The 27,753-nt window shown below is 35.8% G+C and overlaps 1 protein-coding gene across 1 annotated transcript in view; it reads left to right on the forward strand.

Moving 5' to 3' along the window:
* The first annotated feature begins 326 nt into the window (after positions 1 to 326).
* LOC123669038 (titin) overlaps positions 327 to 27,753 on the forward strand; it is a 128,101-nt gene continuing 100,674 nt past the window's right edge. Inside the window, exon 1 of the mRNA XM_045602703.1 lies at positions 327 to 699. Within this exon, the coding sequence (XP_045458659.1) occupies positions 573 to 699 (127 nt within the window). The 5' untranslated portion in view covers positions 327 to 572. The remainder of the gene's footprint in view (positions 700 to 27,753) is intronic.

Raw genomic sequence — 27,753 nt, forward strand, 5'->3', positions numbered from 1 at the left:
CATCTTTGACCTGAAATATTTTTATGTACGCGATAGGAAAACAATCATGATAATCAATAAGTTCTTTCCATTGTATTTATTGAGTAATTTTACACATTTGTTATAAGAAGAAATAGGGATTTATTTTTATTTGCTATTTTTTAAATTTGCTATTACGCTTTTTTCAAAAAGCTGCGTCCGCGGGACTGGCGCGGGGCGGCGCCGTAGGCACGCGGGAGCGCGCGCTCGAAATAACCCGTCGTATTTCGGTCGCCCCCCCCGGCGCTCCGCCCCGGCTCCTCTCCCCCGCGCCCGCTCCCCCGCAACGCGCCCCCGCAACACCGCCGCCGGCGCAGCCCGCCCGGCCGCTCGCACTATCCGCTAACTATTCGCAATCGACCGACGTCTTGGTTGTCGGACTTGGGTTATAATGACTTGACTTCTGCTAAATGAACCCGTGCACTAGTATAAGTTTATCGCAGTGGCGTATCAGTTTCTTACCGGGCGAGTGCCGAGGCGATCGCTCCCGTACGATAAGGACTATTAGCGTCGAGTGAGAGTTTTTTCGTGCGTTGTGCTGCCGAGGCGGCGTGATGGAGAAGCAGTCGAGGTGGTCGGAGCAGCGCTCGGAGCAGCGCAGCGAGCAGCGCTCCGAGCAACGCGTGCAGCTGGTCCAGCAGCGCACCGAGCACCACTACACGCACCAGTCGCTCTCGCAAGGTCAGTGCGGCCACCGACTAACCCTCGCTCATCTAACCCGCGCCATCGCCTGCCGCCCGGCGACCTCCACTGTATTGTCTGTGTGTGCTGTGTGCTGTTCCCCGCTAGCGCTACCCAACCGCAAGCCAGCCCGGCTGCGATCCGTCCGTCTCCTGTTTCTTTATTTTAAGCTCGCGTCCAGCAGGAGGAAACCGGAGACGGCGGCACTATTTCTGCAAGCGCTTCTCCACCGAGCGAGGCAGTGCGGCTATTCTGGGGCGCGCGTGGGCGCGGGCCGGGGCGCGGAATGCGCGCCCGCTCGCATATTTTTCACACACGTTATTTTGCTACATTTCGAGAAATGATCTCACTGTCTCCCGATCTCCGGTCGAGCGGCAGTCGGAGGCAGTCCCGACGAGCTCAGGCGAGGACCGAGGTCGGGCTCTTTATGCAATATTTAAATCGTAAATGGCGAGCTGACCGACATCGGCGTCGCGTGAGCTCTCGTCTCCGCTAAGGTTGCAGCGCGAATTAATGCATTTAAACTTGTTTACTTTTATGGCGCAAAGTCGTTCCCTTATAAGGATAAGAACAAATAAGTACGTTCCATTCAAGGGTCAATTTTCTTTAATATGAAAAAGTCCACGAGCGAAACGAGGCCACTCGCGTTGGATCATTTATCTCCGTACTCTGTACTCTGTAGCACACTCGGATACGACAACAAATGCGAAAACAAATACAATTACTTACTATTGACAACAAACTAACTCTCGATAATCAATTTAGTTGGCACGACATTTAGGATTAAAAATAAATCACCAACACATTTGTTAATTTAGTATTAAAACTTGTTTATACATTTTATAAATCTAATTATATCGTTACAAACACTCAATTAACTCGAGAGCATTAATTAAGAGAGACGTCAGATGTTGGAATCAGGTCGCAACAACGGCTACAAACATCATAGGATTCGTGCGGCGCAAGACGAGACCGGTGGCATCGCGCGCGCTGCGTGTCGGTAATGAGAGGACACGAAAAAACATAAACAGAGCTGCGAGCACGAAGAAAATGATGCGGAGAAATTATAATTATAAAATATTAGTTATAGAAAACAAAGAAAAACAACGATGTAATGAGCGTTAGAGATAACCAACCGTATCAGTTGTTGCGGTAGCAAAAAGTAAGCCGTAAGACCAACGCACAGCGACGCCGCGTCGTAGCAGTTGTTCAAACTCTTGTTTTGTGTAATGAAAATAGTAAACAGAGGCGCGTGAGTCATTGCCGTGATACCTGATATTGTGTAAGGCGATCGATTCCGTACGAAATTGTTCGATAATAAAATTAGGCTCGATCGCTGATGACGCTTCCTCGTCTTGCCGTGTCGACTATCGCTTTAGTATGCTATGCGATTACAATTTTTAACCGACTTCAAAAAAGGAGGAGATTACTCGATTCAACTGGGATAACTTCGTCGTTTATGAACCGATTTTGATGATTATTTTTTTGTTGGAAAGAAGATATCCCAAGGGTGGTACCATGAGAAGGATACCAGGATCTGATGATGGAGTCCTAGAGAAATCGAGGGGAACCCTCGAAAATCGTTTGTTAATTTATTTCGTCTACTTACGTTGTATTACTTTTCGATGTAATTGAAGTCGGTTTTTTTCGTTTGCGAGCAAACACAATTATTTTAAAAAATACGAACGAACATGTACAAGTTTTTGCGTTTACATCAAATCGCTTTGTTGGTTTTTTTTTTTTTTTGTAACGCAAAACAACCAGGAAAGTAAGTTAAGCCTTACTAATTACAACACACGGGTTATTCAAATGTGACGTTCAGTGAATCGTAAAATTTAATAATAAAAAAATCGTTGTAATATCGCTGACAGCCGCTGCGGCTCGTCGCGAGTCGCGCGTAGCTCCGTGACGCGCGCTTTTTGTTCTCCATTGCTAATTATCCGTTTTCTATTTCATCGCAGTGGGAAAGTCGGAATAATGGCAAGTTTTGCTCGTCGGAAAAACTCCGCGAAATAAGTAAATTTTCACTATCTTTCGAACTCGGGGTGACCGCGCCTGAACTCTTAGATTTATTGACCTGAATGGAATCTGCTTGTTTCAATCCTGATCTCAATACTTTGTGAAGACTAGTGAGTTGTGTAGATTAGTTCTGGACATTATACTATTACATATACATGCATACAATACTGAGGTACCGCGGCTATCGATCTCATATGTCCAATTGTTTATATTTTGTTTTTATGAAAATAATATAGTCTGTAAGAAAAGTGGTATTTCTCTAATTAATTGTGCTTGCGTATAACATAGCGATGCAAATGTTCCGCCTTGCACTATTCACAAATGTCGCATACTTTATAATTAAGCTCAACCACCACACGCATCGACCATTTCACGCTTCATCCACACACACACACACACACACACAGACACACAGACATTATAAATATTTGTTTAAGTATCATCATATAATGAATATTCTAATGAGTTTTGTATGGCTAAATTTTTCAAATAAAGATCACCTATTCTAATTCTTAACAACGTGAACAAAACTCGACCCAGCACCACTCGATACGGTATTCTCAATCATAAAACGGAGCCGTTTCTTTTTAATTTATATTCACGACTTATCTACCGTCCATAAAGATATCAGATGCAAAAAATTAAAGCGTATTAGGTTCGAAGAAGGTTAATGACAACGAGTGTCGAAGTCCCGGCGGCGCGCGCTCACTGCGACGCGGTAACTGTAGCCCGTCGCGCTGCCTGCCCCGCGCACATTACCGTTTAGTTAGACATTCACACAAAAAAATTACCGAATATAACATACAACAATTACACGCTATCTGTATTCGTTTCTGAGTTTAATTAGCGCCGCTAATTCGTGTAACACTCGATGTATTAAACGTAAGAATGCGAAATATTTCGCGGTCGAGACAGGTGCTAGTGCCGTTCACGTCATGACGCCGAAAGGACTCAAACGGAACGGCTTGTTGGAATCGATGCGTCGATGGCTCGCACGAGATCGAACTCGCGACGAAAGCGAAAGTCGAAATTCTTGAAACACGTACACCGCACACCGGCGACCTCCAGAATACGCGCAGCGATATCACAGACGAATGTAAATAAAATAATTCTTGATAATCGATTGATTGATTAAATCTCTAAATTAACACTGTCAGATATACCTATAACAGATAAATGTGTACGATTTATATTTCTTCTTCACCGTCACACTCTTCTGTATCTGTCAGATATTTCTTATTCGTTACCTCTGAACCCAAAAGTTGTAGTTCGCTTGTTGAATTGAAATCGATTCTAAGGCCCTTTTTTATCTCTCCTTGATAAACGTATCAACTTATCCGAGAGTTATACTTTATTAGAAATCGACCTATTGTTTTCGATTTCATTCCAGACACATATTATGTCAAAATTTCGTCTCTCAAGTTTGATACTTTTGCAAATAAATTACAGACAGAAAAGAGTAAAGTATGATTAAAATTTGATGATTGGTTATTGACTTGATATCAGGAGTCAGGCTCTAACTAGACACGCTATAAGTAAAATTAATATAATCTTATATAAATAATAATGAATGTTGCTAAGCGCATAACTCGAGAATGGCTCGACCAATTCGGTTATATTATTGTTTTTAACCGACTTCCAAAAAAGGAGGAGGTTCTCAATTCGACTGTAGTTTTTTTTTTTTTTTTTTTTTTTATGTATGTTACATCAGAACTTTTGTCCGTGTGGACCGATTTCGACAAATTTTGTTTTAATCGAAAGGTGGTGTGTGCCAATTGGTCCCATTTAAATTTATTTGAGATCTAACAACTACTTTTCGAGTTATATCTAATAATGTGTTTTTACTTGACGCTTTTTTCGTCGACCTACGTTGTATTATACCGCATAACTTTCTACTGGATGTACCGATTTTGATAATTCTTTTTTTGTTGGAAAGGGGATATCCCTAGTTTGGTACCGTGATAAGGAAACTAGAATCTGATGATGGGATCCCAGAGGAATCGAGGGAAACTCTCGAAAATCCGTAATAACTTTTTACTGGGTGTACCGATTTTGATAATTTTTAATTTAATCGAAAGCTGATGTTTATCATGTGGTCACATATAAATTTTATTGAAATCTGATAACTACTTTTTGAGTAATCTTTAATAAGACTATTGTTTTGACTATTTTTTCGTCGATCTACGTTGTATTACTGGTCGATGTAATTGAAGTCGGTTTTTTTTTCGTTTGCGAGCAAACATAATTATGCATGCCCCTAAGGCCCACGGTGGTTTTAATACTAAAAGAAAATTAAAAAAAAAATTAAATTACTATTAACTTTTGATAGAACGAAGTCTTTATTTTCTACTGTAAGTCTAAATATCCGATATTAATCGTTGGAGATCCACCACGATGTCATTCGAGAGTCGACACTAAAAAGCAGCGACAACGGGTGAAGTGCGTGTCTATCGTTTGAATGGATGGGAAAACATATTGCGACAATTCATAGCTAATTTATATGACAAGTGAAAAGCTTGTCAAATGTGAGCTTTTACTACGACAGTAACGACCTATCAGTTACCATAATGACACACAAACATGCACGACGCACGTGTACGAGAAACTTTTTTTTAGAATAATTGTGTGTACTCACAAACAACTACAAAAGCACACACATACACAGCATACGTAGTGTGTAGGGTGTATAAAAAACCAGTCCTTGATGGTCACAACAAATAGCTATGCGCATATTTGACTAACTTAAAGCAATGGATACTGTTGCAGTGTACGCGAAATTAGATTTAATACAAATTAACACTACTTACATCATTCATTGGGTGTTTAAAATCATGTCAATTATTAGCTGTGCCCGCAACTTTGTCCGCGTGGAATTAAAACATTAAAGTTACTCTTATTTTATCAGCTATCTGCCAGAGAAAGTCCCGTCAAAATCGGTCCAGTCGTTTCAGAGTTTAGCCAGAACAGACAGTATTGTATACATATGAATTTAGTAAAAAGCGGTTAATTAAATATTACAAACAGACACTCCAATTTTATGTATTTGTATAGATTACAAAGTATTCATCATATAAGTAGACAACGCGTTGATATAGCGGTCACATAACTGGGTGTTGCATCGATCCTCGCACATAACGAACTTTTGTATTGGCCATATATATGTTTGTCGTGGTCTCGACGTTTGTGCTTGTGTATTGTGGGTGTTTTCGGACCCCGGACACAGGAGAAATTGCTAATGGGGTCGTTGACTGCGTTTATTTATTTATTATTTATATACCTACCTAATAATATAATAACAATACGAAGCGAGGCGGGTGGCTAGTACCGTCCCAAACGGTTTGGTCGCTAAGTATGCACGCAAAAGCTATGTTTGTCATGCCCCTTATAAAAAAATTTCTTCATTAAAATACATTTTTTTTTCAATTATTATCTAGTATACGTGCAAAGCTGTAACAAGGAACAATATGTATCTATTCGATTTACACTCCAACACAAATCGCTAAGTGCGGATTTGAAAGAGGTTGCCGGCGTGCGTTTTATACAAAATAATTGATCGGTGATCATTTGTGATTGAAAGTATTCTAACAACTTCCTAGCTTCGAGTAACGTTTGATATCGTGCACGCGGGTGGTTGACCCCACGCAGCTGAGATTAGGTTTTGTCACGACGACGTTGGGTAATCCAGCCTCCAGCGAGCCTGCGAGATGCCGGCGACGATTGCGACCGCTCGCAATGTCTTATACACTCGCTGTGCTACATCGTTTGCGACCTTTTAATCGTAACAAAAGTAAACTTTAGAGTCGCTGTGATTTGAAACCCGATGACACGAAAATGCGTCAGGATAATACAATACAATACAAATATACTTTATTGTACAACCAAAAACAATACAAATAACATAAAAGAAAAAGAAACAAGCGAGAAATAATAATAATAATACTAACATAAAAAAGAATACAAAAATAAAGAAACGTACACATAATTGTACAGGAGAGAATGAGATAGGATACATTACACAGTATTATATATTCTTTGTGAAAGGCTATATTTTAGAAGTTTTACTTTTGCCGTGTGCGAATTGCACAAACACAATTTTTTTACAATTTTTTTGCGCATATCTGGTGCATTTTAAAACAAATGGTACGTAACGTAAGGTATATCTCAATTATCGATTTATACATTAAAATTAAAATCGACACACGAGTCGTCGACATTCTGTTGCAATATTAAATTACTATCGTATATTTAAAATTGGTATTCAATACATAACTTTGACCAAACCTGAAAAACTATAAAAATAGTCTAACACTATAATAAAAAACCTTCGTATACGCATTTAATTCTACGATAAATGAATATAATTTGTGTAAATATACAACGCAGGTAGTCGGAAATAACATAACAGGGTTTTGACTTTTAATTCAAGTGACACGCCCGCACTTCGCAGCTAAACGACGTTCGCTGTCGCCTGACCTCGTAATTGCTCATTTCGCCGTTTTTTCTGCCTTTTTAGAGACACATGGCGTCCCTTAGCCGCGCGTCGCGAGCGATACAAAAATAAAAATAATTAAAAGCACGCGCTCGATATAATTTTTACCGCGAACGAGCAAAAACCAAAACGAGTTCATTTACTTTTAACCAGTTTCGAAAAAAGCGATTATGCCACTTTTTATTTAACGTATCGTCGACATCTATATCTGCCTGACAAAAAATAAAGATATTTTTTTACCCCATAACGTCATTGATGCCGTTTTTTTTTATGAAATGACTTTTTCGTGTGAAGTAGTAACTTTTATGTTGTTATTATTATAAAATTCTCGTGTCACAATGTTAGTTACGATACACCTCCGAAAAAGCTGGACCGATTTTTATAAAATTTTGTGTGCATATCGGGTAGGTCTGAGGATCGGCCAACATCTATTTTCCATACCTCTAAGTTATAAGGGGGGATTGAGGGGGTTAATAACATATATGGCAAAACATCGTTTGCGGGGTCAGCTATATTTTCATAAACAAATGTTTAGCTTTGTAATGCAACTTGTTATCGCTATTTATATAATTACTTGCCTAATGAATGTATAACATTCATTATTGTCATTTGAGATACGATTATTTGCCATGTCTATTTGTGTAGATAAATTATTCTTAAGTCAACACAATTAAAACTCCCAGTTATACGAGAGAAATACAATTTTCAAATAATTTGAGCTAGTTCAAACCGGCTTATTATTTATTTGCATATATACATAATTTGATGAAACTTAATGAATTCTTCTTACGGATTTTAAATTAAATTTAAAAATTAAGATAGCTTATAATAAAAAAACTGAAAAAGTTTCACATTATGAAAATATCGTTCTAAATATTGTAATGGCTATATACCTACCGTCGTTATAATTTTATATTTACGATTTTTTTCGTAAAAGACAAAAAAAAATCGTATTTTAACGATGTTATTAAATTCTTTTCTTTGCCCATGTGTCTTGTTGTTCGTGTTATTTTTGAAGTAAAACTTCTTTAGGGACGCTTGACTTGGGGAGTAAGCTGGTGAATGCGTGACGAGCGCGTTACGAAAAGTGTGATAGGGCGAGGCAAACGGAAGTTGACGGTGAGGTGTAAGTTAGTAAAGATAGATAGTTTCACTTCAGTCGTGTGGTCTCAAGCACACTCGTTTTTTTTATTTATATGTACACTGAAGTAAACTACTTACCTAAACCTTGTAGAAGGTTGTCACAGAATGTTAGTTATTATGGACATGCTTAGGTATGTATGAATTGGCGCCTTTCATTAATTTATGTTCTTTTATATGATTGTATAAATAAAAATACGCGTCGGTATACACTGCCGAGCTTCTAAGACAGTAAAGTACAAAAATCGAAATCTGAGAAAATTGACTTCGAATGATATAATATTAATGACAGGTACCACTTGTAATCATAAGAAAAATGTGGTATTGTCAAAATTTTGCAAAAAGCGAGTGTACAGAAATGATTAAGTACTCATTCCCTTTCCCGTAGAAGGGCAGCTTTTAGTATAAAGTATAAAAAAATTATCATTATTATAATTAATTTAAATTATAAGTTTGAACATATATTAGCTATTATGTTTGACATTCAGTAAAGACAAACAATATTTATAATCTGTAATCTATTCTCAATTTGATTGACGCGTGTGAGTCAAAAATGGTAGTGTGAGTAATGTTTTTTTTTTTTATTTAATGTATTTTAATGCATAATTAAAAAAAAAATTAGCATTCTGCATTCCTTTATATAAACTATAAGTGTGCGAAATTTCATACTCCTCAACACAACAAAGTTATTAATATATAGAAGATATAGATATTATACCTAACTTATCTTAGTCTTTGTTATCGATTCTTTCACGTGCGATGACTTGTATGTATATATATATACAAGTAAATACATAATATTAGACGTACATACGTTTCAAACATTTGTTTTTCTCAGAAGCGTACTTGTGAACTATTGTTAGAGAAGTTTACCTAAATAACTGTACACTCGATACAATTATGTGGTGTAACGTACTGTCTTATATTTGTTCTTCTCGTATTACGACTCGGATTGATGGGGAAATGGCATCGAGCCATATAATTAATATATCTTTTTTTAATATTATATTTCGACACCGCTAATCACAAAATTTTGTGAATATATCAAGACTGAATATTAATATAAATTCACATTTATCACTAGATTTACTAGTAGTAAATACCCAAGTCATAGTATGTGTACCACACGAAATATATGATGCATTACTATCCTAGTATATATGTAAGATTCAGAATTAGTCCTAATTATTGAAACAGAAGCAAAAAAAATCATTTTTGGCGTGTGACGGTTATTGTTTGAATCACATTTCTCACACCGTTTCAAAATACCTATTAGGCGTTTACAATATTCGTATATTTATGTCAGACGTGGTCACACTTCCTCTAGTTTCTGTTCCGAGGTGTCGGAACGTCGAGTACCGCTGGTCGCATCACACGTCGGCCACTGCGCGACTTGGTCACCGAGATCGGGCACCGTTAAAGCGAATTACGCGCAACTGTAAACGTCATCTGCGCGATTATTGCTACCTGTCACCCGTTCTCTGCTGCAACAATGTACTGCGTAACGAACTGCAATTTTACTAAGTGATAGCAAATAATGTTGAAAATAATCTTAAGAATTAACTGTACAATATACGAAAGACCATAGTCATAGTCTGATAGTCATAGCTCATAGGTTATACAAAATCCCGTTAGAGTGATGTTTTCATACATGACAATTTGTAACAATTTTGTATCGAATCTCTTTGTCTAATTATTCTTTATTTTTACACCGAAATATCAAATTAATTAACTTGATTAACATTACACAACTTTCAATGTCATTTCAATGTCATATGTTATATACCTATTCGTGTTAATAATACGAAAAAAAAAATATTCGGCTTAAAAACGACAATTATAAAATATGGTAAAAAATAATGAATTACAGAACTGTCAAGCGATGCGACCTCCCATTGTAAACTACTTATACATCGTGACGAACATACAAACAACATGACAAAAAATATTAATTGTATTCAAAGTGTGCGATGACCAGCCAGAGATGACAACAGTGCAGCAATTAACAGAAATATTACATATATGATATATTCCACTCCTAACTGCATTCCTTCAAATAAGTAAAAAAATCCTAACCCCTTTTTTTCATTCACATTGTCTTAAGGGGCTACACTACCTCAGCTCAGCTCGAATTCAGATTTCACCCGTACTAAATACACATGAGAATTGAGAGCGATTGGTTGTTCATCGCGCGAATTATATGTATTTTCTCCCCACAAACATTATCAATACTTATTTTTTTAAAAACGCAACATATAAAATGTTCTTCATACTTATTTCAATTACCATGCTTTATCTCAAGTCCATAACTTCTATATTTACGAAGATATTAAGGTTTTAATACAAAAATAGAGGTAACTTTGCAATTTTTTTGTATCGAGAAAATTTTATGAAATCGTGTTTTCGAAACATATGAAAGATAGTTTATGTCCTGAACTTTACCATACATAAATTTCAAACCTAAATATTCAGTAGTTTGGAAGATATGGACATCCTGCCGAGTGGAAAATAAGCAATTTGAGGTAGCATACACTCTTAATATACGAGCTCCTCTGGTCACGTACTTTTCCATAACCCCCCAATACTGTTTTATTAAGCCCTACAAAACCTTGATAAATTGTAATATTCATACTAACTGCCGCACACAACTATAGAACTGCATGTGGAAACGAATTCTATTTCTCGTAGAATGTTTTTCATTGTAAATAAAATTATAGCCGTGCTCTTACGCGCTAACAAAATGTGGCATGCGGAGCGAGTCTATCACAATAACTAGTCTTTTTAACCGACTTCAAAGAAGGAGGTTCTCAATTCGACTTTATATATATGTGTGTTCGTGGAAAACTTCGTCGTTTATGAACCAATTTAGCTGATTCTTTTTTTCGTTTGAAAGGAGATATCCTAAGGGTGGTAGGAGATATCCTAAGGGTGGTGGTGGTGGATAAGGAAACTAGGATCTAATGACGGCCTCCCAGAGAAATCGAGGGGAATCTTCGAAAATTGTAGTGACGACTAGTGCGTTTGTTAATTTTTTTCGTCTACTTACGTTATATTACTTGTCGATGTATCTAATTGAAGTTGGTTTTTTTCGTTTGCTAGCAAACACATAGCATATTGTTAAAGCTAATATGTATATAAGGCAATCAAATTGCAATCCGCCATTTCGATTCGGTAATAGATTTAGGAATTTAAACAAAGAGTGTAAAGTCGTTATATTGATGTAAATCAATGGATTTTACCCTCATAGTTTTAAACAGTTTCCCTTAGAAATAGAAAAAAGACTTAAGAAAGATCTAAGATGTTGAACACACTATTACGAGGACAGATTATTACGTCGGGTTGCCAATGTAACGTTTAACAATAGACATTTATAAGAATTCTGTTAAATTAGTTTGATAAATAAGTTGATTATGCGATGACTTTGTGTAGTTTTTTAACTGAATATTTAAACTTTATTATTTATTGTTTTTATAGTTACATACAATTTGTAAAAATGCACGTGTCGTCCATTTAAACAACGCTCGCTACGCCACGCGGTCTCACCCGCGCTATTACCGACCCCGTGGGAATATCGGGAAAAAAGTAGACTATCTGTTTTTCTATGTCTCCAGTTATCTACGTACCAATTTTCATTAAAATCGTTCAAGTAGTCTTTGCATGAAAGAGTAACAAATATACCTACAATACACATTTATAATATTAGGGGGATATTCAGGAGAATCTCAGTAATGGAAAACTTTTAACATTTTTCAATTAAGGAAATAGGAACTGGAGTTTACTCCTTCAGATCGACTGCTAAATAGGAACAAAAAAGGCTTACTAGTCTAAGAAAAAGATTAATACCATATCAAATGATAAATAAACAAATCATATAACGCCATCTATCGGCGTTGGCGAGAGATGGTGTTATTAGAAAATGTCGCCGTCAATCGAAATCTTATTGGTTTCCGATAGATGGCGTTAACAAAAATGTAACGAGGTCATTCGTTCAGTAGATTTAACTCATATTTTTTTAATACCGGGGGCCTTATATGAAAATCGATTGTTAAGGAAACTCCAAAAAACAATTTAACGAATACTGTTTAAAATTAGCAAAAATGTCAAGTGTAAGCATTAACTGAAACATCCCTACACACTTCAGCTTATCACAGTCCACTGCTGAACATAGGCCACCCCAAGTTTGCGCCAAAAATGGCGCGAACTCATGTGTTTTGCCCACATCATCCAAAACTGAAGAATAATAACCCAATTGTGCTCGTAGTAGTGAGCACGTTCATGTCGCGGTGTGAGTGACGATATGCAGTTACATAAAACCTCGTTAGCGAGCGAGCCTCGAAAATTAGTTCGGCAGGTAAACACGGTCGTACGCCGATTAAATTATTCGTGCTTCGGGGAGTAATCTGATTGGATAGTGCGCCGGATCTAGCCATCCGATTTTTCCGAGCGGGATTTTGCAGCAATCCTGGAAATATTTGTCGTTTCCCGATCTGCTTTCGCATGAAATATTATACATTTTTAATCTCTTAAATGTTTTCCAGGGAATATTGATGTTGATATAAATCAGACACGAGTTTGCGAACAATCAACGTAACGACCGCTTTACGTTGCGCTTACAGCGAGCGAGCTGACATATCGGCGTGCTTTTAAATTTATTATTGCATTAACTTATTACTTGGTATAAAACGAGTTTTAAAGGAATGCAAAATGTATTAATAATTTTAATGTTATATATGTTGCAGTCAAAACTCTTAACCAGTCAAAAGCACTATTGACTAGCAAAATCAGTCAGAAGTACTTTTGACCGTTTGCTTTAGTCAATAATACTTTTGACTAAAATAACAGTTAAAAGTACTTTTGCCCAATGGAGCTGGTTAAAAGTACTTTTGACTAAATGATTCCGTCAAAAGTGGTTTTGACTGGTTGTATCAGTCAAAACTCTTAAAAAGTTAAGGTGGTCGATAAAAATAACGACAAACGCACATATAAACTTTTATATTACTCATTATTAGTGGAGAACGTGCTGATATTAGAACAAAAATGAGTGACTACGAAAAGAAAGAAGGCTTTTTGCAAAGAATTTCAGCGATGGAAGATATGAAAGATAGTCATTTCAATGTGATGACCAAAGAAAAATTTAAAAAGTTTGCAATGATGAAACACCATTACAGTACAGTAGACTACAACGCTTTAACACATTGAAGTTTGTGGTATAAAAAAAATTAGTTACAAACACAGAACCTGTCAAATATTTTTGCCGGCTGAGGAAATCTACGACATTATTGATGCTGCTCATATTTCTATAGGGCATGGTGGTCGCGATAGACTTAAGAATGAAACGGTAAAAAAGTACGCTAATATTACAAATGAAATGATTAATATATATTTATCAATGTGCGAAGTATGCCAAAGGAAGAAAAGCAAGAAAAGGATGGGTCAGGCTTAGAAACCGATCCTGCACACTGAAATGAACAGCCGCTGCCAAATCGATCTGATTGACATGCAGTCGCAAGAAGCTCGTGGGCATAAATTTATTATGGTTTATCAGGATCATTTGACTAAATTTATTCACATCTAACGAGTTAATAGTGCTTTTGACTGACGCTTTTTTGCAGTTAAAAATACTTTTGACGGAGAGCGTCAGTCAAAAGTATTTTTAAACGCGAATTTGCAGTCAAAAGTACTAATAACCAATAATTTTCAGTCAAAACCACTTTTGACCAACTTGTCCAGTCAAAAGTACTTTTGACTGATTTCGCTAGTCAATAGTACTTTTGACTGGTTAAGAGTTCTGACTGCAACATATATAATGGCGCGATGTTTCACAAGGCGGTCTGTTCGTCAGTTTGAGGTTTAGATGAAGTTCTTTTAAGTTTAAGCAAACGTTGAGCAAATTCAGAGCCTCGCGGTCCGGAAGGATAACTTTTATGTCGCGAGAATATGAGTTTGATAAATATAAATATATTTACACAAATGGTTTTATTATTATTCGGCGCATACATAGTTGACAAAGATGTGTGGACTTAGTGACGCTGTATTTTATGCAACATGTTACTAATTTTGTACTAAAACACAGTTTATATATTATTTTTCAAAAGAGTAACTGCGATTCTTCTCTGCGGAATCTACATTCCGAATCGGTGGTAGCTTTACTTTTACAAATATAATAATTTATTTTTAAAGTTCTAATTTGTAAAATGACGATTCGAAAGTGCTTTTGGAGCCTATTTGAATAAAGCTGTTTTTGATTTTGATTGTAAATTCAATCCTTACTAATATTATAAATACAAAAGTAGCTCTGTCTGTCTGTCGCGTTTTCACGCCAAAATTACTGGACCGATTCAAATGAAATTTGGCAAACAGATAGTCTAGAGCCTGAGAAAGGACATAGGCTACTTTTTAATGCGAAAAAAGAGGTGTAAGGGGTTGAAAGGTGGGGATAAAAAGTTGTACTTTTATTTAGCGCTAGAAGCTTGAAACTTATTTTTAAAGTTTTTTAAAGTTTATAGAAGTTTTATCCTTAAGAGTGTAAAATAACAATAGGGAATAGAGGAGGAAATATATAAGGTTTATGTATAAGTTTGCGACAAGAGACAAAATATTAGAGCTATTCTGATATCCAGAATAAACTAAAAGATATATCCAAAAAATGTTGTCCAGTCATTCGACTTACACGCGGACGAAGTCGCGTGCACAGCTAGGTGATAATATTTCATTGTGTTATCCACTATATTAATAAATTTTTCTTTTGTTTGGCATTGTCCTGGATGCGAATGCCTCAGATTATAATTCCTTGCAAGCAGTGACAAAAAAAAAAACAATTTTCAACTAACCGACTTCAAAATAGGAGGTTTTTAGTTCAGCTGTATTTATTTATTACTTCAGAACTTTTGAATGACCGATTTTGATATATATATTTTATTTTGTAACTTGCGAACTAAATAATAAATATTTTGTTAAATTCCACGCGGACGAAGTCGCGGGCACAGCTAGTCTATAATATAAAAATGAGTCGCTGAATGTTTGCTGAGCGCAAAACTCGAGTTTTATAATTTTTAATTTTTGACATAATGTAATTGTTGACTTATTAACTTAAAAAAATAAAAAATTAAAGAATCGACTGTTAGGCGATACGAAGTTCGCCGGGTCAGCTAGTTTGTAATAAAAACAATACTGACGTGTGTCAACTCGAGTTCACAATCAATGTTGCAGTCGCTACGTAAAATATCCAATCTGAAATTCATACCTGTTATATCCTGTTCACTGGTTTTTATTAAAGTTCGCCATATCACCCGTCGCTTTGTTTCGTGTATCGTCAAAAGCCGCTCCACCTCGTCAGTCCCGGCTCATGATAGCTGGACAGGCGAGGCAGACAGCCTTTGTAAAGTGACACGTATTGTTTGCGACGAACAAATTGAACTGCCAATAGCATCTGCCGTCGTTTTTAACTATTTTCATCAATTTATAGAAATTAAAAACTCCATACAACGAAATTGAAATGAATTGTCTGTCTGTGTTTGCGAAATATATTTATATAGCTTAAACGTACTGACTGTGATTAAGCAAGCTTAGGATTGGCTTTAATTGAGGTAGGGCATAGCAGGAAATTTCCTGGTCAAAATATGGAGCAGCCCGACTGGTGTAGTACCTCGACCTTACAGAAGATCACAGCTAAATGATACTGTTTTCAAGCAGTGTTGTGTTCCTGTGGTGAGTAAGGTGACGAAAGCTCCTGGGGGAGAAAGGGGGTAGGGTCGGCAACGCGCTTGCGATGTTTCTGGTGTTGCAGACGTCTATAAGCTACAGTAATCGCTTACCATCAGGCGAGAAATATACAAATCAATACAGCCTGACGCCCCCCCCCCCCCCTCTTGAGCCTCACGTGATGGATTGACGGCCCTAAGAAGTTATAACTTATAGAAGTAACTATGTTAAAGAGATAATATCTCTTACTTTTATCATTTCAATCAAGTCTCAAATAAAGTCGCTTCAGTGTGTCGATTGAGAACCATTTATGGTATTATTCAGTACCGCGGTGTATGAAACAGCGGCTTTATTTTTTCGTTTGACAGCGCGAGTTGTTTCAGCTGTGTATCCTCGTTAATTTGTTTACGGCAAGTCTGACGTCGATTGGAACTCCCTCGCTCTGTTCGTAAGAAGATTATTACATGCCCCGCTTCGTTTGTGTTTGGACTTTGAGTGTCTTAGAACTTTATGAAGATGTAAAATATGTGGCAATGTTTATCTTCCGTCACATAAAACAACATGCTCGCGAAGAAAATATAAATTTAATTATGGCTTTCGATATAAATTGGCGCGTTATTTTTTTTTTGTGTATTAACAGAATTCAGAAATATTATATTTTAATAGGAATATATTTAAAATTGTTAGGGAAAAGTTGTATTGTTGGTGTGTCGAGATGTCATAAATAGTTATGGGACCGAGGTTTCTTTAACAGTTAGTGGTAGTCTGTAGACTGTAAAAAGTCATTATCAGTGATATAACCGCATTAATTAAGTTTGAGTAGTAAATAAATGGATTAGTCGTAAATTATGTTAGTTAAGGGGAGCTGTTTCAGGTATTCCTGCAAAACACGTTTCTAGTTATTCATTTTTGAAATAGTAAACAGTGAAATTGTAATCTAATAAATTTAATTAATATTGTTTAGGGTATACTTTAGGGATTATATCCGATGAAAACATGATTTGATAAATTTGGCTCGATAGAATAAATTCACAAAGTTACCTCTTTTCGGGTCATATTATGTTCTATTTTCGGTTTTATTTTTAAAATAACTGATTAAATATTATGAGTTACTTACCTAAATAAAGGTCATATATAACTGGAGGGTTTACACCCGATGTTTTTTTTTTAAATAAATTTATTAATTTTTTATCGATTTTTCAAGTGATTTTCGATCCGCGCGAGGCGCTCGCATTGTCCAGCGGGACGTTACCGAGATAGGACGTGTGACGATTTTTTGCGCGCGAGTCCCTTCTGTTGCGTAAAGCATATTTTCATATTATAATAATTTTGATTAATAGAACTAATAATAATAGCGAATAAAATATGGTAAGTTTTATTTCTCGTATTTTTAATATTAGTGCGGATTCAATATCCGTACCTACTGACCACAGTCTAACTTTATCAGTAGGTTCAAAAAGAAGAATAATAAATATATTATATGGAACTATTCACTTATTATAGTACGGACGCGGAGTACGAAGAATTTCGCACACCGACTCCCCATATTTTGTCTTTGTCGCTCGCATATAAACATATTTAATAATATATTCAATTTTAAAAATAATAAATTCAATTTTCTGTTCAGGATCAATGCAATTGTGTCCAACGTAGCTTCAAAAACACGAATTTTGGTCGAAAATGTGAACACAAATAAGGTAGAGTGCTTCAACAGCGTAATAGCAAAATTTACTGGAGGCAAAAGAATAAATTTTGCTTTAAAAGGTGGCTACCAAGGAAGGTGTGCAGCCGCCGTTGTTTCGTTTAACACGAAAGCTGCAGTATCAACAATTCAAACTGTTAACTTACTTAAAAGGTAACACTTCTGGAGGTAAAGCAAAAGAAATTGAAGAACGACGTGCAAAAAAAACGAAAATTAAATATGGAAAACCCAGTAAAGAAACGAAGAGTGCTAAAAGACTTAAACAATGGGCAAAACGACTATGGTTCAACCTGTTCAGCACCTGATATGTCGCCAAAAGAATACGAAACAGCAAAGAAAGAATTTCTAAAAAATTTAGAAACTGTTACATCTGACAGACACAAGGTAGAAAGATCTACGATACTGCAGAGAGACAGCGGCGAGTGGCTTGAAATCAGAAAAAGCCTAGTAACTGCTTCAAACTTAGGCCTTATATGCAAAAGAAAAGTAACCTCAAGTACAGCTCCTCTCGTAAAAAACTTACTTAACAGAAAAAATTTGTCCCATGTCACGACTGTTGCACACGGAGTCGTGCATGAGCAACAAGCTTTGCAGCAATTACAACAGCAGGAAGGTGTTATCATTGCACCCTGTGGTTTATTTATTGACAAAGATTACCCTTTTATAGGGGCAACGCCTGACGGCTTAATTGGACATGATACTATTGTCGAAGTCAAGTGTCCAATTGCAGCATATAAAAAAGGAATTTCTACTGCAGTAGAAGAAAACAAGATACGAATTTTAAAGTATAATAAAAATACTAAAACAACCACAATTAATAACAAAATTAACTGGTATCGCCAAATACAAGGTCAGTTGCACGTATCAGAACGACAAAAGTGTCTTTTGGCCATATGGGCAGGCGAGAATGAAAAAATATACACACAATTGATAGAAAAGGGTGATGTATTTTGGAACACTAATATGAAACCTAAATTATTAACATTTTATATAAATTGCTTGCTGCCTGAAATAATAGACAGTAGAAATGCAAGGAGTATGCCCATTAGAGACATATCCAGTCAAAAGGAATATGAAAAGCTTGCCATAGATCCCCCTAATCCTAGCTCTGATAACCCTGATAATTCAATGCCGGCACAAAGCACACGCTAATTAAAATTTAATGAGTTTTAAAATAATTTTGATACTAGTTTAAACTAAGCAACGCTACATGTCAAACCTTACACTCGTACACAGCTAAAAATGAATAATCTAAATTATATTTTTAACCGACTTCCAAAAAAGGAAGAGGTTCAAGGAGGACTGCAATGTATGTGACTTCAGAACTTTTGACTGGGTGGACCGATTTCGACAAATTTTTTTAAATCGAAAGGTGGTGTATGTCATTTGGTCCCATTTAAATTTATTTGAGATCTAACAACTACTTTTCGAGTTATATCTAATAATGCGTTTTTACTTGACGCTTTTTTCGTCGACCTACGTTGTATTATACTGCATAACTTTTTACTGCTACCCTAGTTTGATACCATGATAAGAAAACCAGGATCTGATGATGAGATCCTAGAGAAATCGAAGGAAACTCTCGAAAATCCGCATAACTTTTTATTGGGTGTACCGCTTTTGATAATTTTTAATTTAATCGAAAGCTGATGTTTATCATGTGGTCACATGTAAATTTTATTAAGATCTGATAACTACTTTTTGAGTAATCTTTGATAACGCGTAGATACTTGACTATTTTTTCGTCGATCTACATTTTATTACTTGTCGATGTAATTGAAGTCGGTTTTTTTCGTTTGCGAGCAAATACAATTATTTTTTATTTTAAGTAAATACAATTACAAAATTCAAAAGTCAGTCTGTCTGTTATATTTTTACGCCTATGCCGATGAAGTAATTTTAAAATTCATCAACATCGGAGAACTAATTTAATTACAGACTATTTTATTGAGATGATACATAATAATATTTTAAATTTTGTAATGTAATTTGTTTCATTTGATACCCTTTATTCTATTTATGTCAAACAGTCTTTAAAATAAATAACCCTAAAATCCTTTATTTTCATTTATTTACGAAACTAGATATTATTTATTACTACTATAAAAAATGATCATAATAAATGCCTTTCTATTTTAAAGCCAAATAAAATTATCCTACTGCTTAATTCTGCACTGTGTCACTGACGGCGGGGTCACGTTTGCAATGCGAGTTCACTGCCGCAGTGTCCGCGCGAAGTATTATTACGCGCGGCCGGCTCAGCGCTAAATGCCTACTTTTGCAGGAATACCTAGCCTTAAAGGTTGAGGCGAAGGTATTTGTAAATTTTGTTTTTCGCGTCGCACGATTGTGTCGCGAATCATCAATTTGATCGGAATTTTACATACAACTAGCGGTCGCCCCGTGGTCGACATTCGACCATAATTAAATTAAATTATAAGCTTGAACAATATTAAGGTTCTGTTGCCAAAGACTACTATAACTATAAACAAAAGAGTATGTATGCGTGTGTGTGTCAAATACATGGTAGTGTGTGTAATTTTTGTTATTAATTTAATGTATTTTTTATGCACGATTAAAAAAAATTACAGCATTCTGCACCCCTCTATATGAACTATAAGTATGCGTAATTTCATACTGCTCCGTCGACGCAGTTTTCGTAAAAAGGGGTACAAGGTTTTTCTTCATGTATGAATATTGTATAGATAATCATATAATTAAACGATATTTATCGCGAGTTTTTGCTAAAGTTAAATTTTCTAGTTTTGTAGAGCAAGCGATCTTTCTACTTAACGAGCCGAGGAGACCTCGTGGGGATTCGAGATGACACAGTAGATAGCAGACTCGACATTGCTGATTTATAAGATCTAATTTAATCTCAGACACAGTGAAGAATCTGCATGTTTCAGGGGAAATTTTGAGTCATGCACATGACATGCACGCAAAACTCGAAATCTTAGAGGCTCTATATTTTCTGACAATTCTAGATCAAAATTACTATTCAAATATGACTGAAAAGTCCCTTCGAATCATCGTCATAAAAATTAAATTAAATCTCCAGTAGGTATATTGAAGTATAGCGAAACATTATTTGCGCTTATATTACAAGGCAGAGTTTGTTGTTTGTGTTTGAACGCGCTTATTTCCAGAACCACAGCTTCAAATTGTAAAATTCTTTTTGCGTTGGATGTTCCTTGACCGAGGAACGAAAACCGCGGGGCACAGTAAAGAGGCATCTGAACAACCAAACACCATTTTATTACCATTACCACCATTACCTTTTGTTACGGTAATAGATTAGTAAAACCAAACGTGACTTCCATTGTAGCACGCGAGCAAGGCCGTAAGTTAAGCGAACAACTACGGACCGTTATGATTCATAGAGATAGAGGGCCAGTGACCATATGGTGTGTGGGTCACCACGGTCCGAGGGGTAGCGGCACCGCACCCGCTATTATGATCTCTAGCACACAGTCATAAGAACGAATTTGCGTTGACACGTGAGCACGTATGCACGATAACATCTAAAGCCTGTATAAATCATTCACACCTGTTTGTTAAAACTGTTTTTTTTTGTTCTCCACTATTTCTTAGATACAGTTTTCGTTGTCCTAAAATAAAACTATAAATTACCTTCAAAGTATTGTGCTGTTGTAATTATTGTGTTTAAAAATTTAAAATAAAATTTGAATCTAAGATATTTATTTATTTTTATAGCAAGCCACATTGTACACAGTGATATTTATCTTTCGTACATAGCTAGGCATGGAATATTTTACACTGAACACCACGTATAAGGGTAACCAGAAACAATACACCTAACGTAAAAATATCCAAGAAAAAAATAACAAAAAAAAAGAAATGTACAAAAGGCATATCGTATGACAGATAAACTTAATAGTAAAAGTGAAATCACACGACTGAAGTAATACTTCTTTAGCTCCAACTATATGTACATAATTATTTATATATTATAGAGAGAGATAGAAAATTTGTGCTTGCACCTCTCTCTTGCCCCAACAGTAATATACGAAACGTAACTCTCTCTTTCAATCTTCACTAACTCATATCTCGCTCTCAAACTCCGTTCGCCTCACCCAGTCACACTTTTCGTAACGCTCTCGTCACACATTCACCACCTTACACCCCAAGACAAGCGCGCGTAATGAAGTTATACTTCAAAAAACTAATAAGAGTTGTGTACATTATTATGAGGTAACTCAATCCGTCGCGGAGTACCGCCGAGCCGCCGACCTGATTTATGTGACGGAGACCGAACTCTCGAGGACATCTATAATAAAATGGTAGGAAAGTCAAAACTGTACATTGAATATTTTTTTAAAACAATACTTGGGGCTTTTTTGGCATATACCTAGGATTATGTATTAGTAATATATGTATTTGTATAAAAATAAACATAAGTCAATCGTCTGAGACGATTGAGTTACATAGACAAGATCACTGCTAAGGCTCGAAGCTGATACTCGAGCTCGTAGGCAATAAATACCGTTCTATCAAAATATTTATATTTAATTTGTTACATTATATTTGTTAGAATGTATGTAACAAATAATTGTAAAGAAAATCCCTTGCTCGGAAACGAAAAACCGACTTCAATTACATCGACGAGTATACATCGTAAGTAGACGAAAAAATATTCAAGTAAATCGCGTTATCAAAGATTACTCAAAAAGTAGTCATCGGCTCTCGATCAAATTTAAATGAAACTACAAGACAAGCACAACGCTACAGCTTTCGATTAAACCAAGAATCATCGAAATCGATACACCTAGTGAAAAGTTATGCGGTATAATATAACGTAGGTCGACGAAAAAGTAGTCAAGTAAAAACGCATTATTAGATATAACTCGATAAGTACCTACTTGTTAGATCTCAATTAGACTTAAATGGGGCCACATGACACGGACCATCTTTCGATTACAAAAAAAATCATAGAAATACGTTTTAAAAACTACAAGCGAATTGTGAGTGATTATGTGTGTGTTGTGCGTGATTTAAGGTATAATTTTTCTCGACCGAGGAATAATCTATGCAAATAAATTAATTTGGAGTGTCTGTTTGTAATATTAAAATAACTGCTTTTTACTATATTCATATGGATTCACACGGTACATATATCAAAATAACATTTTTTACAACTTTTGTTTGTCTGTTTGTTCCGGCTAATCTCTGAAACGGCTGGACCGATTTTGACGGGACTTTCGCTAGCTGAAAGCTGATCTAGTAACTTGGGCTACTTTTAATTTAGGAATTTATTTATTTTACAACTCTGTGAACTGAAAAATCTCTTATATGTGAAATACTACGCGGACGAAGTCGCGGGCACAGCTAGTTAAGAACGTATATGGAAAACAAAAATGATAACAATACATACTATAATTATAATCCTGCTCTACTCTAAGTAATATAGATAATAAACGCCAGTGGCCGATTAAGAAGAAGAAAGAAGAGAAAGAGGCCTATGCCCAGCAGTGGGATGTTACAGGCTGTATCGTAACGTATCGATCGGTACATTTTTTCACAGCAGGAAACATCCTGCTCAAAATCTGGAGCAGTCCGACTGGGGTAGTACGTCGGCCATACAGAAGATCACAGCTAAATAATACTGCTTTCAAGCAGTGTTGTGTTCCTGTGTGCCAGAGCTTCAGGGGTGAATCGGGAGTAGGGTTAGCAACACGTTTGCGATGATTTGCTTTAAGTGTTGCAAGCATCTATAGCTTTTCGTAAAAAAAAAAAAAGAAATATATGAACACATGTTATTTATCTTTACGTTATACTCATATATATAATATTAAATCTAATCGCAAATGGTGGATGAAAGCATTGTGTGGTTGCTCTGATAGCGGTGAGGCTTCATGAAATACAGTGTATATCCGGTCGCTACGACCGCACCCGGATAAACTATCGGCTATTCACCGGCTCATCCTACATCCGTCATCACTGACATGACAAATTAAATCGATAAATAATAATATTGTTGAGTGACAAGCGCCGCCCGACCGTCCGGTCAGCGGTAATATCTGTACACATATGAACTATTTCGATAGGGGGATTGATTGACAATAAAGGTTGGCAAAGCTTGTATCAGGCTTAGCGTGGTTTTTTGACGACCCCAAGGACTCCTAATATTTGCCGCCCCTACCAATTCATTTCTTTTATCAAATTAATTTTACACAGTCCTTGCAAGCACAATTTTCATTATATTCATCAACAGACTTCAATAAATGGGGACGAATTCAGACTCCTACTGCATTTTTATGTGTATTACATTGCGGATGCGATTTGTATTTTTTTGTGTCAGTTGAAAAAAAAATGGTGGTGTTTATGTCGCCATACTTTCGTGTGCCGCCCGAGGCCATGACTCCCCCAGCCACGTTACGCCACTGGCGTACGTAATAATATTATATAGCCCAAATGCTTATATTACGCAATCAATAGGCTATTATATAATAATAGGCTATATAGGAACTGCAATATAATAATTATCAGTACAGCTGCAAAAGTCACGCATTTTTTTTTTACCTTCATTCATTTTTCGTCTAATTTTTATTGAAATAATATATATCCTACAGCAAGGTAAATAAAGTAAAGAATTTTACATTTGAATTAAGACTTTAAATCGGAGGTATTTTTAATGTTGGTTCCAACTTCCACTTAATCTCACTCATTATTATAAAATTAATGACGGTGTCAATTGCGATTTCCGTCGCGGATTTGGGCGAATTAATTTTCCGTTTGATGGCTTTTAAGTTTGTCAAATTGACATAAATTGTTAATTAATAATTTGACTTTATATTCCTTAAATATATTCATTTATGATATGTGAAATATTTATGTATAATTATTATATATAACTTGGCTGTGTGGTAACGGCATCAAAGAATATAGCCACCCCCTCTCTTCCCGTGGGTGTCGTAAGAGGCGACTAAGGGATAACACAGTTCCACTACCACCTTGGAATTAAAATGCCATGTCCAGCAGTGGACTGCGATAGGCTGATGTGTGTGTGTGTGTGTGTGTGAAATATTATCGGAAGAATTTATTTGTTGAATAATTATTTTTCTGTATAGTCCGTTTACCGAAGTAAGTTATAGGCTATAACATTGTTAAGTAGGTTTTGACCATAAAATAATTCAGGCGAAACCGCGGGGCATAGCTAATGATATATAATAGTTTATCGATATTAGTTTGATTTGGTTTTAGTGTTTTTAACGGAACATGTTTCCCTTGAGAAAAATATCGGTTAGTGCTTATATTATAACAGTGGAAAAACTCACCTAACTTATAAAAAAGTAATTTGATTTAGTAAATTTTATTTATTTATTTTTTTTTTTTTATGTCACTAGGTCGGCAAACAAGCGTACGGCTCACCTGATGGTAAGCGATTACCGTAGCTTATAGACGCCTGCAACACCAGAAGCATCACAAGCGCGTTGCCGACCCAATCCCCAATCCCCCCAGGAGCTCTGGTCACCTTACTCACCAACAGGAACACAATACTGCTTGAAAACAGTATTATTTTGCTGTGATCTTCTGTAAGGTCGAGGTACTACCCCAGTCGGGCTCCATATTTTGAGCAGGAAATTCCTGCTGTGCCCTACCTCAGTTATTTTTGTATTTTTTTATCATTCATACATAAAATTAGCCTAAAAACGCGCATTTGTATTATTATTAGCATTAGGTACTTGCGAATTTAAAAGATTTGAAACACATTTATTTTAGACTAGCTGACCCGGCGAACTTCGTGTCGCCTAACACAAACTTTATCGTATGGTATTAAAGTTCAAATTGATTTTTAAGTATTATCACAAATCTTTTGTATGGGAGTATAGAAACGTGTTGTTTTTAGACTTTTTCAGGAAGTTTATAATTTTTTTTTTAGAATTTTTCTCTCCGTAAGAACCATCCTCGTACTTCAAGGAATATGTTAAAAAAAGAATTAGCGAAATCGGTCCACCCGTTCTCGAGTTTTGCGCTTAGCAACACATTTTGCGATTCATTTTTATATTATAGATATCTACGAAGTATTTGTTACAAATAATCTTGTATAAAAAAAAAAAACTTACTATACGTATGCAAAAACATAATTATTTTTTTAATAAGCTATGACCGCAAGCGCGTCACCGACCCTACCCCTAATCCCCCTTCGGAGCTCTGGACTCACCGCAGGAACACAACACTGCTTGAAAGGAGTATCTTAGCTGTGATATCTATAAGGTACCTACTTCTTTCAACAGTAAAAATGTAAAAAAATATATATTAATAATCAAATTATCACAACGGAATATAAAATTCTAAACATCTTCATTAAATGCGTCTAGAGCGTATGTAACGGGCTGCGAGCTAACGATAACATCTGCTTCAGAATCAGCGACACGTCGGAAGAATTTTAACACATTTTTTTTTTTGTATATCATTATGAATTTTCGGAACGTTTTTAATTTCATGGACCGTGACTTGAAATGTACCGTTCTCATTTGTCATATTTCTCCAATGTTGCTCGGTCCGTGCGGCACACCGGCAAAGCTATATTATAACTTTGCTATTATATTTAATACAAGGAGATTCTCAATTCAATTCTATATTTATTTATTTTTATGTATGTTACATCTGGATATTACTGGATGGACCGATTTCTAATAATGCGTATTTACTTGACTATTTTTTCGTTGACCTACATTGTATTATATATACCTACCTAACCTAATAACTTTTTACTAGGAGGACCAATTTCAATATATTTTTTTTAAATCGAAACACGATTATTCATTATAAAAATAAATACTTCGTAAATATCTGCACATTCTAGAACTTGTATATATTATTCAACACGACGAGATACATCATGTATGCACATAATCATCGCCATAAACTCAGAACAAACAACTTTAAATAATCCGGTTAGAAAAACACGAAAATATTTATAGCGGGAAAATGTGTTATTTCATAACGGCGGTGTTGGGCGGGCGCCAAGCGACGCCCGCGCACCGCCGCATACCGCATTTGGAACCTCTGAAATATCTCCCGCACAGCTGTCGCGATCTGGACACAATATTTACGATGACAATGTGTACTTATTACCATTGACATTGATTTTACAATCTTCGTACAGTAATGTACTGCCAAACGAAGCTTTAATTCGGCTTAGGTTAAAAATATTTAAAGACAGGTACGGTGTGACAGCATTCTTACAACATAATTATGATTGTTATGAAAGTAACGTCCGTTGTCTTTAAGCCTCGTCGAAATATTAGAAATATTAGAAATATTAGAAATATTAGAAAGAAATTCATTAATTATCTACGGTTTCGGTACGTCAATAAATATGTAATACTAACTAAGTTTAAAAATTGAAATTGCCATTTTTTTTTTATTCCGCCATGTTGAATTAGTAGTGACCTCAACATTTATTTTTGACATTCCATCGTCTTACGATCGATCAAAATTAATGAAATATTTTATTATTATTACAATAGTATTTGGTTTCAGTTAATTTGGCAGTCGTAATAATGTTAGGAGTCAGCGGGCCCCGATCAGATGGGCACCGTGACCTTGACCTTAAAACACTGATACAATGCCGTCACACGCATACACATGTTATGTGTGATCCGTTTTAACGAATCAACTGTATGACCGAATAATTATACCACATCTATTAGTAGCTTATAAATGCTTGGCTTTAATATTTTGACTACAATAACATATATTACCATTTTCTTAAAAAAAATTAAAAAAAAAATATCGATTTATTGCGGATATTCTTTTTAAACTTTAGGTATTCTTTATAGCACATTTCCCGTTGTATAACATACATAGGGTAAACCGTATAGCTATTGCCCACTTAAGGACTTCTAATGCATTGACATCAAAAAAATAAAAAAGTATTATAACAATCAACCATTTATTACTTTTTTCTTGTTACCTGATAAATTCTCCAACAAAATAATAACAGTTTTTAGTTAAAACTTACATAACATAGAAA

The sequence above is a fragment of the Melitaea cinxia genome, chromosome Z (assembly GCF_905220565.1).
Source record: "Melitaea cinxia chromosome Z, ilMelCinx1.1, whole genome shotgun sequence".
In the NCBI taxonomy this organism is placed as follows: domain Eukaryota; kingdom Metazoa; phylum Arthropoda; class Insecta; order Lepidoptera; family Nymphalidae; genus Melitaea; species Melitaea cinxia.